We start from the raw sequence: 16,005 nt of genomic DNA on the forward strand, positions 1-16,005 counted from the left end.
TGCTTAATTTTCAGATATGTTGAGGAGAAGGATACCTTTCCTTGACAAACCACACTTAAAATTCACAAGAAATATAGAAGAAGGTACACCCTCTCCCGCCGTATTTGTACCTATAAACGAAAAATCAAGTAGTGCGATTTGTTTAAAAGAATTCAAATCTTTTCGAATTTGTTTTCAGCACGAAGTATATAGTTGACTAAGTTAACGCAAAATATTCCTGCAAATATGCTTCGGAAGGCGGAGCGAAGCGAAGCCGGGTTACGCTAGTATATATATATGTATATATATGTATATATATATATATATATATATATATATATATATATATATATATATATATATATATATATATATATATATATATATATATATATATATATATATATATATATATATATATATATATATATATATATATATATATATATATATATATATATATATATATATATATATATATATATATATATATATATATATATATATATATATATATATATATATATATATATATATATATATATATATATATATATATATATATATATATATATATATATATATATATATATATATAATATATATATATATATATATATATATATATATATATATATATATATATATATATATATATATATATATATATATATATATATATATATATATATATATATATATATATATATATATAAATATATATATATATATATATATATATATATATATATATATATATATATATATATATATATATATATATATATATATATATATATATATATATATATATATATATATATATATATATATATATATATATATATATATATATATATATATATATAATATATATATATATATATATATATATATATATATATATATATATATATATATATATATATATATATATATATATATATATATATATATATATATATATATATATATATATGCGTGTATATGTATATATGTGTGTGTGTTAACACAACATTTTTATGTGCAAGCATATACACAGTCTCACATAAGTTTACATACCCTTGAGGTTTTTACCTTATAACTAAACATGTTTCTTGTTGTTGTTTATAATCCAGACTAAAAACATCTTCTTGAAAATGGACAAATACTTTGTTTTTCAAATTAATTTACAAAATCTAAAGCATATATATGCATATTTTATTATATTTTAATAATTAAAGAAAATACAATTTCTTAAACCGTATGTAAACTTGTGTAAGACTGTGTAATGTTCATAAACTAGTATAACATGTTTGGGACACATATATTAATATGTTAGGCAACCGAATCAGCGCTGGTTTTTGTGGGCGATGTCCCGATTTAGAGCAGCTTCTACATATCGCTCATATTACTGCTCAGTTTAATAGAAATATTGCTCAGAAACAGGGCTGTGGAGTCGGAGTCGGAGTCTTGGAGTCGGAGTCTGAAGATTTGGCTGGAGTCGGAGTCGGAGTCGGAGTCGTAAAAATTTTGCTCGACTCCGACTCCGGCTGAACCAAATTTTTTAAAACACTACACATTTTTGTAACTAAAAAAGTTTTTACGCAAATTAGTTTCCAATGCGTTATGCATTCGATCAATGTACACCATGATTGGAAATGAAAATCAACTTCCAATTACGGCTATCATTTTATGTTTCCTAGAATGTTAGACTAGCAAATGGGCTGGATCGATCCGTTTTAATCCCCATATCAATTTATTTGAAATAATTCGAACAATAATTCGAATTTATTGTTTTTAATTTTATTTTAAGACTATATACCTACACACATATGACAGAAAAAATTGTCAAAGCTGTTTTTTATAGAAAATTTTGTCACTATTGTATTTATATGGAATGTTTTGTCAAAATTTAATTTCTATAAAAAAAAATTATTCGAGATATTATTACTATAGAAATATTTTTTTCTATAGAAAATTAAATCAACATTTATTTCTATAGAAAATAAAAAATAAAACAAGTATATACAGCAGTAAGTTCGTCCGGGCCGAATCATAAATACCCACCACCATGAATCAAATATACTAATTTCCTTAGAAAATTTCATGGGGGTTTGATGACAGGTCAGTTTAACCAGTTCGCATCCCGAAAATAAATGCAAAGATTTTACCTATCAGATTCCGGATTTATAAGAACTATTTTTGTTTGAGTTTTAAAGGAATCATAAACATATCCTGTAAATGTGCAAGAAAATTAAGAAAAAATACCTTGATTTGAAATCTAAAATCTATAGTACACCAACTGTTTTATGATTACGAGAAGAATTATCTGGCAAATTTACATTTATGGTAAATGCACCTTCTGTACCCTCAATATCTGAAATCGGTCTATATGGAGGCCTTACCAGCGTTGCAACAACAAATTTTTATTTTGGACCAAATTTTTCCAAAATTCGTACCAGGGGACCAGTTTTCTAATTTAAATTAATATAATTTAAAAGTTAAAATTTTTCTTCGAAAGAAAATTTTTTCAAAATTTTATTTCTATATAAAATTTTGACCTCATTCTATTTCTATCGAAAATTTTGTCCATATTTTATTTCTATAGAAAATTTGGTCCAAATTTTATTTCAATAGATTTCATTTTAGCCAAAATTTCAATTTAGCCAAAATTTAATTTCTATAGAAAATGTAGCCAAAGTTTAATTCTATTGAAAATTTAGCCAAAATTTAATTTCTGTAAAAAATTTAGCCAAAATTTTATTTCTATTACATATTTAGCAGAAATCTTTTTCTAGAGAAAGTTATCGCAAAATTTTATTTTTTCTTAAAATTTGTACAACATTTTTGCATAATATTGTATCCCAAAATTTTTTAAGAAGCTTATTTCTATACAAAATTTTGTTAAAATTTTATTTCTATGAAAAATTTGTTAACATTTTATTTCTATGAAAATTTTGTTAAAATTTTATTCCTATAGAAATTTTTATCCAAATGTTATTTCTGCAGAAAAATTCCATTTGGTCTGACCATCGGACCAACTTCAATAATTTTTTGGGTCTATTTTGGTCCAAAAACATGGAAGGATACGTACAGTATTCAGCACATCTATTGTAGTTCTAGAATATAGACCCCAAAACGGAGGGCCGGTTTGTAAGGAGACTATATCAAAAACTGGACCGATACACAATATATTCGGCACACCTCTTAATGGTCCTAGAATACCTCCAGATTTCCAATTTCAGGCAAATTGGATAAAAACTACGGATTCTAGAAGCTTAAGAAATAAAATCGGTCCGATAATCACCATTTTCAGCACTCCTCCTTATAGCCCTAGAATACCTCTAGGTTTCCAATTTCTGGCAAATTGGATAAAAACTACGGTTTTTATAAGCCCAAGACCCCAAATCGGGCGATCGGTTGATATAGGAGCTATATCAAAACCTGGACCGATCTAGCTCATCTTCGACATGACAAACTTATTATACCCCTGTCACCATTCTATGGTGGTGGGTATAAAAATATTTTTATGTAGAAAATTTTGTAAAAAATTTATTTCTATAGAAAATTTAGCCAAAATTTTGCTTCTATAGAAAATTGTGCCAAAATTTTTTTACTATAGATTTTTTTTTATACAAAATTTTACATTTTATTTTTATAGAAAATTTAGTCTAAATTTTCTTTCTATAGAAAATTTTGCAGCATTTTATTTCTTTAGAAAATTTTGCAAAATTTTATTTACTACACAAAAAATTTTCCAAAAATGTCTATTGATATTTTTTTCAAAATTTTATTTCTATAGAAAATTTTGTCAAAATTTGTTTGCTATAGTTTTTTTTATAGAAAATTTGGTAAAAATTTATTTATATAGAAAAAATTCTCAAACATTTATTTATATAGAGAATTTAGTTCAAATTTTGTTTCTATAGAAAATTTTGCAAACTTTTATTTACTACACAAAAATTTTTCCAAAATTTGTATTTATATTTTTTTTTCAACATTTTACTTCTATAAAACAATTTGTCAAAATTTTATTTATATAGCAAATTTTCTTAAATTTTTTTCTTACTGATACTCACTGCTAAGTCGAAAACTGGTAAAAGTGACTCAAATTTTGCTATATAAAAAATTATGAATGTTTCCCAAATACTGCACGAGATTTTGTAGAAGTCTGATTTCAGATTTTATCAAAATGTAGATCTAAATACAAAGTTGTGCAGAGTATGTTACAATCGGCCCGCCCGACTTTAGACTTTCTTTGCATTTTTATTTTTTGCTATAATTGTGTTACGTCCCATAACGTTAGATTTAAATTTTAGGTACAGAGATTTTCTAGAAGTATATACAATTTTGTCTAAATCGATTCAGATTCAAATTCATGCATATGGGAATATAACCCTTTATAATAATTTTCGTCCACAAATACATATACTGTCGGTATCTTCTCATATTATGATGGGTATTTATATCATTATTTTATTTACTAAACATTTCCCTAAATTTGAAATAAAGAGTTTAATTGGTATAAATGCGAAATTAAGACCTTTCTTGCACACATAAATAAATACGATACTTTATATCGATCCATATATATATCCCATATATACCCCCTCAATAGAACTACAAATTAGTGGTACTAAAATGAGATTTAGTTATATTACCCGGAGTCGACTCCGGAGTCGGAGTCGGAGTCGAGCTGATGAAAAATGCTGGAGTCGGAGTCGGAGTCGGAGTCGAGCAAAATTGGCTCGACTCCACAGCCCTGCTCAGAAGTGATATTAAATCTTGAGTACAGCATTGTTGGTGTGAAGGAAAACAGCACTACCTTTCATGGATATTTCCTGCATGAATTGGTTGCGATAACGTAAACGTTATTGCACCAAAAATCGCAACTAAACTCTTACTCCTAAGGTTATTTTGCTCGGATATATACTTTGTAAATCGGAAATTGATATTTCGACGTGTTACAAACGTAATGACAAACTTATCATACCCCGATCACTCTTCTATGATGGTGGGTATCAAAATGAACTAAATGTAAATGAAAAAATCTATGGAGTGCAGTAGTTTATTGTTAGGTTAGGTATAGTGGCAGCCCAATATTTCAGGCTCACTTAGAATATTCAGTCCATTTTGATACCACAGTGGTTTACTTCTCTCTTATCACTGAGAGCTGCCCGATTCTATGTTAAGCTCACCACATTGCTGTGAAACCACTTAGAGAAGCTTTGAAACACTCAGTAATGTCACCATCATCACTGAGGTGGTATAATCCACCGCTTAAAAACTTTTTGGTGTTTGGTCAAACTGGATTTGAACCCACGACCCTGTGTATGCAAGGCGAGCATGCTAACCATTGCACCACGGTGGCTGCCATTGTTTGTATTAGGCCTGTTTTTTTTTAGTACAGGATTCAACATTGGCATGAACTATCCAGAACATCGTTGCACTGGTGTTCTATGCAGTGCTAAAAGAAAACAACCCTATAATTAGAAATCGTTCGGCAACATCTTGTTTTATTTGCTTATTTGTTGTTTTATGTTCATCATCGTAACACTGTGCCATTGCGACTACAGCTCGTTGTATTGTTTGATGGGTAGATATGCTTTGTAACTGACCATAGGAAAAGTCTATATAAATAAAGAAGCCAAAACTGTTTAAAGCTTTAGTTAACTTTGGGCTATCGTTGAGTTAATGTTATTATCGAATACGAAATAAAACGCGGCGGACGTGTGAATGCTTCAAGTGCGAATCTCTGAACTATAGAACGGAAAAAAATAAATATAAAAAATTAACCATTGTGTATGAGGAGCTTTTTTTAAGACTTGTGTGTCCAACTAGTTTTTCTTCATCTTGTGCACCATAATCATTTCTTCTTTGGTAAATGCAGTTTTGGTTTTTATTTGTAAATGCTTAAGAAACTTGAAATAAGTTGGTACAATATTTGAAGTGATTTTAAAGTGAATTATGCAATGTTCGTGTATGTGGTTCAATGTTCGCTCTCTTTTGCTCAAGGAGGTCATGGGGTTTTTCACTTCCTGTGATTTTGTTTTGTGCTACGCATGCGTGTTTTAACTATCCAATTGATAATTGGTCTTCAAATCAGGAACAAGGTCAATATGTATCCCATGAATAGGCATCTACATACAATCTGTTCAATGAAACATAAAAAAATAAACAAATTATACTCAGATCAAGTCAATTAGTGTGTTCATCTTCGGCCAATTAAGTAATTATTGCTAATTATTATCTCTCACGATATCTCGTTTGATGTAAAAAGAAGCGTGCAAGGGAAAAACGGCACTTAACCTTACTCTAAAACATATAAGAAACGACTGAATACATAAAAATTTGAGTTTTAATCAGGGCTGTGGAGTCGAGTCAATTTTGCTCGACTCCGACTGCAGCATTTCTTATTAGCCTCGACTCCGTCTCCAGGTGGTGTACTTAAATCTCATTTTAACAATATTCCAATTGTAATTTTAAGGTGTAGTGTTCCAAAAGTAGACCGATATAAGTACTCTATTTTGCCATATGTGTTTATATGTCCAAAAGAACACTATTTTTAAATTTTGATACGACTCGACGACAAACTTCAGCATTTTAGGGATGTAACGAACTCTACATTTTAATTTCAGGCCAATAAATTAAAACACGACAGAAGACTATATAGAGACCACATAAAAATATGGCTAAATAACAACAATCTCCAGAATATGAATTTATAAAAACACAAAATTTAAACAATAATTAGGTTTCCAGAAGTTTAAGAAATGAAACATTGGTATTGGTCTATATAGGCATTTTATAAAAAATAAATCTATATAAAATAGAAACACTAACAAATAATACCCAAAAATCAAAATGTCGGGCTAATCAGATAGAAAGTTTAGATGTTAAAAAAATCTAATGTGTCGGATATATAAAACAGATTTAAACTGGTAAAAATTAGGACGGGCGGAATTTCAAATAACCACTACCATACAACAGATGACAAACTTTCTCCCAAAAGGCCGGCTCAGATGGCACGTTGGCAGAGATTTAATTTGAAATTACAGCTTCCAGGGACATCGGGTGTATAAGGAGATTTCTCAAGTAATTATGTAGGGCTATCTCAAAATCTGGGAAATTTCCTCATTTATTTATGGATCTCAAATAACTCCAAATTCGAAATTTCTGACAAATCTTATGAAAATTTTAGACTGGGAAAAATTTCTTAAAACAAATCGGAAGTTGGGTTTATATGTAGGAGCTATATCACAAAATTGTCCGGTATGACCCAACTTCGAACTCGACATGCCTGCCAAAAATTCAGAACTTTAGGTTCTACTGCTATATTTCCTTAAAGTTATACCTTTATCTATATTTTAATATGTTAAAAATGGACAATACAATTGATCAATCAAGCCCATATTCTAGTAAAACCTACTTTTTATATCACCGTGAAATTTCACCCATATAAATACACTTTGAATGGCCTGAAATCCAGTACTTCGTTTTTAGTTGTTCGATTAAAAACCCTATTGGAATCTAATTTGTCGAAATATGTCTTTAGTTACAAAGATATGAAGTGTTTTTCAAATTTTGTTTCTCCGGAGTCGGAGTCGAGCAAAATTTCTACGACTCCGACTCCAGCAAAATCTTCAGACTCCGACTCCAAGTCTCCGACTCCACAGCCCTGGTTTTAACATCCAATTAATATTATCAATTAAGAAAATTATTATAATTCTGGCACTACATTTAATGGGGTCAACATCTCGATTTATTTCAAAATCAAAAGAATTCTTCGAAAAAAAAACTCCTCTGTTCCGATTTCAAAATGCACAGAACTGTTGAAAAATGAAATGTAAAAAAGAAATTTCTTTAAACAAAAATAAAAAATATTAGAGACAATCGTTGTATCGTTTTTCATAAATACAGGTTTCTTTGCTCTTAATGACAATACTTTACAATTTTGTCGTTCAAAAATTTCGTTCCATAGGAAAGTATTTTTTCAACAAAAAAGTTAAGAGAAGAACAAATAGCCAGGGCTAGATCGAGATGAGTTTTTTTTTCTCAGAAAAAAAACTCTTCAAGACTTAGAGGCGAATATATCTTTATAAATGATGATTTATTGGGACCAATAAAAAAATAGAAAAACGAAGTTTTCTTATGACAAAAAAATTCTTCAACAACAAATTGAATTAATTAGAGAAAATCATGGCATCGTTTATCATAAATTCTGGTAGGCTGGTATGTAATGCATGATTGGAATGATCGTCACTTTGGTATTTTTAGTGCCAACCTTACTCTCCAAAATGCCCTAACTGCAAAAGTTCAACAGATTAAGATCTGGACATTTTAGTGGTCATTGTGCGGTAGAAATAAAGCGAGGAACCTCCTCTTTATGGCCATGGTCTGCGGCTTAAATTTTTGCCTGCCCAGGACTTCAATACATTCTATAAGACATTTTCCCCGATAATAAGCGGCAATTATTTTGACCCCACTGTCGATGAATACAAGCGGAGAAAACATCACAAAAAAGTTGATTGAATTGGAAGCCATGTTAGAAAGGTTAGATTAGGTGGCAGCCCGATGTATCAGTCTCACTTAGACTGTTCAGTCCATTGTGATACCACATTGGTGAACTTCTCTCTTATCACTGAGTGCTGCCCGATTCCATGTTAAGCTCAATGACAAGGGACCTCCTTTTTATAGCCGAACGGCGTTCCATATTACAGTGAAACCACTTAGAGAAGCTTTGAAACCCTCAGAAATGTCACCAGCATTACTGAGGTGGGATAATCCACCGCTGAAAAACTTTTTGGTGTTCGGTCGAAGCAGGAATCGAACCCACGACCTTGTGTATGCAAGGCGGGCATGCTAACCATTGCACCACGGTGGCTCCCTCCACTGGGCTTTGTTGCTGTTATTGTCATCAGTAGACAATTATCACAACTCACAACCAACGTAAAAAGTCAAACAGTTATATTTATATAGCATAGTTTTCGGCGCCCACGAGCCGGTTAAACAAATTTTATTTAATGGAAACATACATTTAGTTGAGCACCGTGGAGCAATGGTTAGTACGTCCGCCTTGCATACCTGGGTTTGATCCCTGCTTCGACCGAACACCAAAAAGTATTTTTTTGTTTTACATATACGAGTATTCCAGATATGTTCGAAAGATTCCGAAAAGATGTTCAATATTACATACTACTATATTAAATGTTTACTATGAAAATGTAAAATATGTCTTATTAAAGATTTAAAGCAGGAAAAGAACAGTGCTTGATACAAATGAAATGGACTGTTTTGTTGGTTGAAAAATATTTTTTTATTGAAAAAAAAAAGATTTGTAACAAACGAATTTTTTTGGTGTTAAAAGTTTAAAATTTTCGAAGAAATTCAAAAGAAAAACGTTGTCGGTATACGTTTTCCAAAAAGTTTTTTCTTTGCGTGTACATTTAAGATGTAATTCAATTTTAAATTTATGTTTTGCGTACTACACACAAAAAAATTTCACGAAAATTTTTCCAATTAAAATTTTAATTGAGTTTTAAAAAATATTAAATTAAACATATAATTGATTCAACAAAGTTTTTAATTGAAACAAAAATCAATCACAAAAATGATAGTATCAATTAATTTTTTAATTGGATCAATTAACTTTTTAATTGACCTTCAATTAATTTCTTAATTGATACTATCATTTCTGTGATTGAAGACATTTCAATTAAAAATTAATTGGATCAATTAATTTCGTGATTGAATCAGAAAAAAAAAATTTTTTGTGTGTATATACAAAGACACAAATTAAGTTTTCTGCTAGTTTTCGTCACGAAACATGAGCGTATTATCATCAATTTAAATTCTCCTTCAATTAGAAATTACGCCATTTTTCAAGTAAAATTTGTGTTTAAAATTAAGTTTTGAAAGTCCTCCCCTAATTTTGAAAGCTTATTCAGAAAATAAAAGGTTAACGTATTTCAAGACGATTTCATTAATTTTGAAGAATTAACAGGTTGGCTGATAAGTCCCCGGTCTAACAAAGAAAAACACATTTTTTTTGTCAAAATTCGTTTTTATTATTCAACATAGGTCCCTTCACCGCCACCGTGGTGCAATGGTTAGCATGCCCGCCTTGCATACACAAGGTCGTGGGTTCGATTCCTGCTACGACCGAACACCAAAAAGTTTTTCAGCGGTGGATTATCCCACCTCAGTAATGCTGGTGACATTTCTGAGGGTTACAAAGCTTCTCTAAGTGGTTTCACTGCAATGTGTAACGCCGTTCGGACTCGGCTATAAAAAGGAGTTCCCTTGTCATTGAGCTTAACATGGAATCGGGCAGCACTCAGTGATAAGAGAGAAGTTCACCACTGGGGTATCACAATGGACTGAATAGTCTAAGTGAGCCTGATACATCGGGCTGCCACATAACCTAACCTAACCTAACCTAGGTCCCTTCAAGAGTGATACAACGATTATAACCACCTTCCAATTTTTTGACACCATTTTGGTAGTACTCCTTCGGTTTTGCCTCAAAATAGGGCTCAGTTTCGGCGATCACCTCTTCATTGCAGCCAAATTTTTTCCCTGCGAGCATGCTTTTGAGGTCTGAGAACAAGAAAAAGTCGCTGGGGGCCAGATCTGGAGAATACGGTGGGTGGGGAAGCAATTCGAAGCCCAATTCATTAATTTTTGCCATCGTTCTCAATGACTTGTGACACGGTGCGTTGTCTTGGTGGAACAACACTTTTTTCTTCTTCATATGGGGCCGTTTTGCCGCGATTTCGACCTTCAAACGCTCCATATAATAGTCACTGTTGATTTCCCTTCTCAAGACAATCGATAAAAATTATTCTATGCGCATCCCAAAAAACAGAGGCCATTACATTGCCAGCGGACTTTTGAGTCTTTCCACGCTTCGGAGACGGTTCACCGGTCGCTGTCGACTCAGCCGGCTGTCGATTGGACTCAGGAGTGTAGTGACGGAGCCATGTTTCATCCATTGTCACATATCGACGGAAAAACTCGGGTGTATTACGAGTTAACAGCTGCAAACACCGCTCAGAATCATCAACACGTTGTTGTTTTTGGTCAAATGTGAGCTCGCGCGGCACCCATTTTGCACAGAGCTTCCGCATATCCAAATATGGATGAATGATATGACCAACACGTTCCTTTGATATCTTTAAGGCCTCTGCTATCTCGATCAACTTCATTTTACGGTCATTCAAAATCATTTTGTGGATTTTTTTATGTTTTCGTCGGTAACCACCTCTTTCGGGCGTCCACTGCGTTCACCGTCCTCCGTGCTCATTTCACTATGCTTGAATTTTGCATAACAATCAATTATTGTTGATTTCCCTGGGGCAGAGTCCGGAAAATCATTATCAAGCTATCTCACAAACTAATTGACTTTTTTTTTTTTTTTTTTTTTTTTTTTTTTTATTTATTCAAAATATTATTGCATTACAATTCATAGTATGCCTCAGCGCCAACTTTGGCTTTGTAGAGGCTAGCTGGCAATTAACACTAGCAAAAATTTAATTTAAATTACATCCTATTAACAAATTCTATAGGTACAGATTTAATTTAATTTAATTACATTGGGTGTTTTAGTATGAAGTTATGCATGTTAAAACACTAGAAGTATTTCAATGTTGTTTATCAAATATGTTTTCAGTTTCTTCTTGAAGGAAGTTAATGCCGATATTTCCTTTAAATCAGCTGGAAGCATGTTATATTCGGTGGGACCAGTATATGATATACGTTGCTTGGTTAGTTCCAACCGACAACGAACAGTGCTTAGAGCATATGCTTGACGAGTCATTCTTTGTGTTATAGAGATATTCCTATTAAAGTTTATAGTGGGTGCTTCTACTCCTCGGATACTTTTATACATATACATATTTATTTGCTGTTTACAAAGACCTCTAATTGGCAATATATTCCTAGCATAATCTCTGTAAAGATCTATTGTACGAAATCTTCGTGGAAGATTGAACACAATCTTCAATGCCCTATTCTGTGCAGCCTGTAAAGATTTTAAAGATGCAATATTTCTTACTGCATAAATCATTGGTAAATAAGATAAATGTGCATGAATAAGAGAATTATAGAGCATAATTTTAGATTCGACGTTAAGTTTGCTTTTAAATTTGTGTAACATTCCTATACCAGCCGATATCTTCGACTTCATTTGATTTATATGACTTTCCCACAAAAGGTTCTGACACAGATTAACACCGAGGTATTTTACACTTTCAGACTCAAAAATCTCATTTCCATCTATATGTACACTGAGATTTGTATCATTTCCCAAAACATAAGGCCGAAATCTAATAAATTTTGTCTTAGTGGAATTTAATATCAATTTGTTAACTCTCAAATATTCACTTAACACAGAGGCATCATACTCGATCTGTGTTTTCAATACCTCCGGAAAATCGTAGTCATAAATAAGGCAAATATCATCCGCAAACATATATAATTTCCCGAAGAATTCAACATTCTTCAAATCGTCAATATAGACCTTAAATAACAAAGGTCCAAGCACGCTGCCCTGAGGAACTCCACATAAAACAGGAAGTACATCGCTTTTTTCTTCCCCAACTTGTACATACTGCCTCCTATTTTCTAAATAACTCCTGAATAGTAAAAGTGTGTTAGAAGATACCCCCATAACCTTCAGTTTCCTCAAGAGAATAGGATGATCCACCAACTCAAATGCTTTAGTCAGGTCAAAGAACACGCCAGCCACTCCTTTCCTCCCACTGTCCAGTCCATTACATATAGTATCGATTACATCAACTATACATTCTTTCGTGCCACTCCCCTTTCTAAAACCATATTGACGTCCAAATAGCAATCTATTATTCTCAAAATACTCAGTCAGCTGCATAAATATTATCTTTTCCAACACTTTACTAACAGTAGAAAGTGAAGATATTGGCCTGTAATTCTGAATCATAGTCTTGTCGTTGCATTTCGGTATTGGTATCACCCTCTGAATCTTTAATGCATCTGGAAAAACCGCGTCGTTGATCATGGTATTGAAAACCATAGTCAGAAATTGTGAAGTAGCATACTTTCTTATTAACAGTAAATTGGCCGTGATTCCATCATAGCCAGGGGCCCTATTCTTACCAATATTCTCCAAAACATTCTCAACAATATCTGACGATATTGGCTCAAGATCAAAGCTGCTATTCGATGGTGTTAATGTTCGAAAGATATTCACATCGTCAGACCTATATCTCGCCATCGCGGAACGTAAATGTGTTATTGTGTCCACAAAATATCGGTTAAAATGTGTGGCCTTATCCTGATCGGCTTTCAAAATAATATTATTCTCAGTCGAAATGTCTGGAATACCGGTTTTATCTCTACCTAATTGTCTGTTGAGAAAAGTCCATGTCTTCCTAATATCTCCTTTACATTTCCCTAAGTTATGCACGTAGTAATTATTCATTAAGTAATTACTACATTTCTTAACAACATTACTAATCCGACTTACAGACGTCAAATTTTGACACGAATCATTTGAAGGTTGGTACTGTATAAGAATATGCATATGCAAATGCATTTAATACTAGCGACGCCATCTATGTGTCAGACCGGGGACTTATCAGCCAACCTGTTATTAAAGGCAATTTGACCAGAGTCCAAAAAAGAATCAATAAAATGTTTATCAACTTTTGATCAAGTAAAATATCTTTATATTAGAAAAAATGCGTCTTCTATATTTTGTTCAATGTACTTACGTGTCAGTTAAGAACTTAATTGCTCAAAATTTGTTAGTTAAAATTAATCCGACACGAAAATAACTTCCAGTTTCTTTTTGTTAACTGACAGTTAAAGCCTAAAGGAGCTACATAAAAATAGCCGTAAATAATATACTCCGAACCTGTGAAATGTGTGATTTTGTAATTAATTATAGTATTTAACTTTGGCAGCATATTAACTTAAATTATTGTATTATAAATTTTGATTTGTCTTACCCGACTGATTGATGTTTAACATACATGCTCAATAATCAGATAAAAGTTGTAGTTAAAAATAGCTGCATTGAAATTGTCTGTACCCTAACTAAAAGCTATTAAAAACGTATTTAAATAATTATAGTGAAACCTATTTAAACCATTGTTTATTGGTTATTTTAATTATCAGTTATTCTACCAATATACATTGGGTTAAACAAACACCTCTGCAAAAAAACTAATTTGAATAAAATTTTGAAATGTCATTCTAATACTCGTTTTAATTTTTATTTTAATTACAGTTATAATTTCACTGTACTAAGAAAAACCAACTATGAAAAGCTACATCTACATAACCTTAATTATAGCATGTGCTGCTGTCTCTATGGCCACAACAGTTAAAAATTGTCCAAAAAGTAAGATATATAATTTTTTTTCAATTAAAAAAAAAAAAAACATTTATTACATAAAAATTTTCTTTTATTTCAGCCAAAGCCCGCCTTTTGGAAGATGGTGATGTGACCATCTCCAGTTGTCCCAAAAGCAAATGTAACCTGAAACGTAATACAGAGGCCAGCATAGAAATGAAAATTATACCCAATCGTGATTTTAAAGAATTAAATTCCGATATTCAAGGTATTATATTAGATGTACCCTTGCCCTTTCCTGGATATTATGGTACCAGTGCTTGTCCTCATATCTACGATGCTGAGGGAAAAAACCAAGTTGGTTGTCCCCTTAAAGCCGGAGAAACTTATATCTATAAGAACAGTTTTAAAATATTACCCATTTATCCAACTGTAAGTTTAACCATACACTGGGGTTTGGGTGACAAAGAGGGTGATGCAGTGTGTTTCCAGATACCAGCAAAAATTAAGGCTTAAAACCAAAAAAGAAATAACTTTATATAATAATATCAATTAAGATAAGTAATTTACTTTAGTTATAGCTCAGAGATATTATTGGACTAGAAGCTTTTCGATGAGCAAATGTATAGAAGGCAAAGATAAATAGCAAAAGGGTGTTCTGCGTTGAAACGATGGCTATTAATTTAAAAATTTAATAGAGCCCCGGAATTGATATTTTAAGCACCTTTTTAAATTTCAATTAGAATACTTTGTAGCTTAAAGATATTTTAGGGAAGAATTATGTGTGCAAGCCCTATTTATAATTTAAGGTAAAATTCCCGTGGCATCGCTTTGCTAGCTAAATATTGACTTTGAATGAATTTAGGAATTAATATTGATAATCCACGATATATCATGAGTTAGTGTTACTATAGACTATCAGAATATGTCGAATTGTATATGTGGGCAAAGGTTATGTAGTTAAGCTAGATGCACTTATTTTTATTTAAATTTCCTGGACCTAACAAACAAATGATGAGAATGTATTTTAAAGAAATTATTGGATAGAATTTCTTTTTGCCTTATCTAATTCCAGTGAATCTTGTTAAATAACAATAATAATATAGATGTATTCACCAAATCATTAATATCTTCAAAATTTATATAGATACAACGAATTGATTATAATGATTGGTGCAATACGTTGAATTTATATTATGGCATTCTTTCAGAAAAACGTTAAGTTGTCAATGTGTGCAGAGAAAAACTATTTAATTTTCATTTAAATTAAATTGGAAACATAACTATTAAAAGTCCTAAATTAATCTGATGTACCATTTAATTAAATTTATTGAACAAAATTAGAAATATTAGTGTCGAAAATCATACAATAGATTATACGTAAACGATAGCTTATGCATCTGTGTTTTAAAATATAATCCAAATTGACAAGAGAATTTCTATTCATTTCCTATGCGGAGACAGTAAAAGGCTTTCTGGAAATTTACAAACAATTTATGTGTGCGGAAGAAATTATGAAATTGCTTTGTCACATAGAAATCGCAAAGTTGTCGAAACAAAATCTGTTTTTATGTAAATTTTTCAGTTGTAGTTTGTACTAACTCATGAGAATCATGAATGAAGAAAATGCCATAATAGAAATTTATTACTTAATTTCCGTTTAATATATATAAATTAACTCATTTTGCCGCTGAATTAATAAGCAAATC

General features: G+C 31.2%; 1 protein-coding gene across 1 annotated transcript; it reads left to right on the plus strand.

Moving 5' to 3' along the window:
• Positions 1 to 5,622: 5,622 nt before the first annotated feature.
• Positions 5,623 to 14,965, plus strand: LOC142242420 (ecdysteroid-regulated 16 kDa protein-like). Its single transcript, XM_075313997.1, has 3 exons — positions 5,623 to 5,841; positions 14,231 to 14,344; positions 14,418 to 14,965. Exons 2-3 carry the CDS (start codon positions 14,263 to 14,265, stop codon positions 14,810 to 14,812), a joined length of 477 nt encoding a protein of 158 aa, XP_075170112.1. The 5' UTR covers positions 5,623 to 5,841; positions 14,231 to 14,262; the 3' UTR covers positions 14,813 to 14,965.
• Positions 14,966 to 16,005: the final 1,040 nt, after the last annotated feature.

This window comes from Haematobia irritans, unplaced genomic scaffold (genome assembly GCF_050003625.1).
Source record: "Haematobia irritans isolate KBUSLIRL unplaced genomic scaffold, ASM5000362v1 scaffold_117, whole genome shotgun sequence".
Classification (NCBI taxonomy): domain Eukaryota; kingdom Metazoa; phylum Arthropoda; class Insecta; order Diptera; family Muscidae; genus Haematobia; species Haematobia irritans.

Coding starts and splice junctions, on each gene's coding strand:
- LOC142242420 (XM_075313997.1), top strand. CDS start 14,263: ATGAAAAGCTACATCTACATAACCTTAATTATAGCATGTGCTGCTGTC. Junction 14,345..14,417: donor AGTTAAAAATTGTCCAAAAA/GTAAGATATATA, acceptor CTTTTATTTCAG/CCAAAGCCCGCCTTTTGGAA.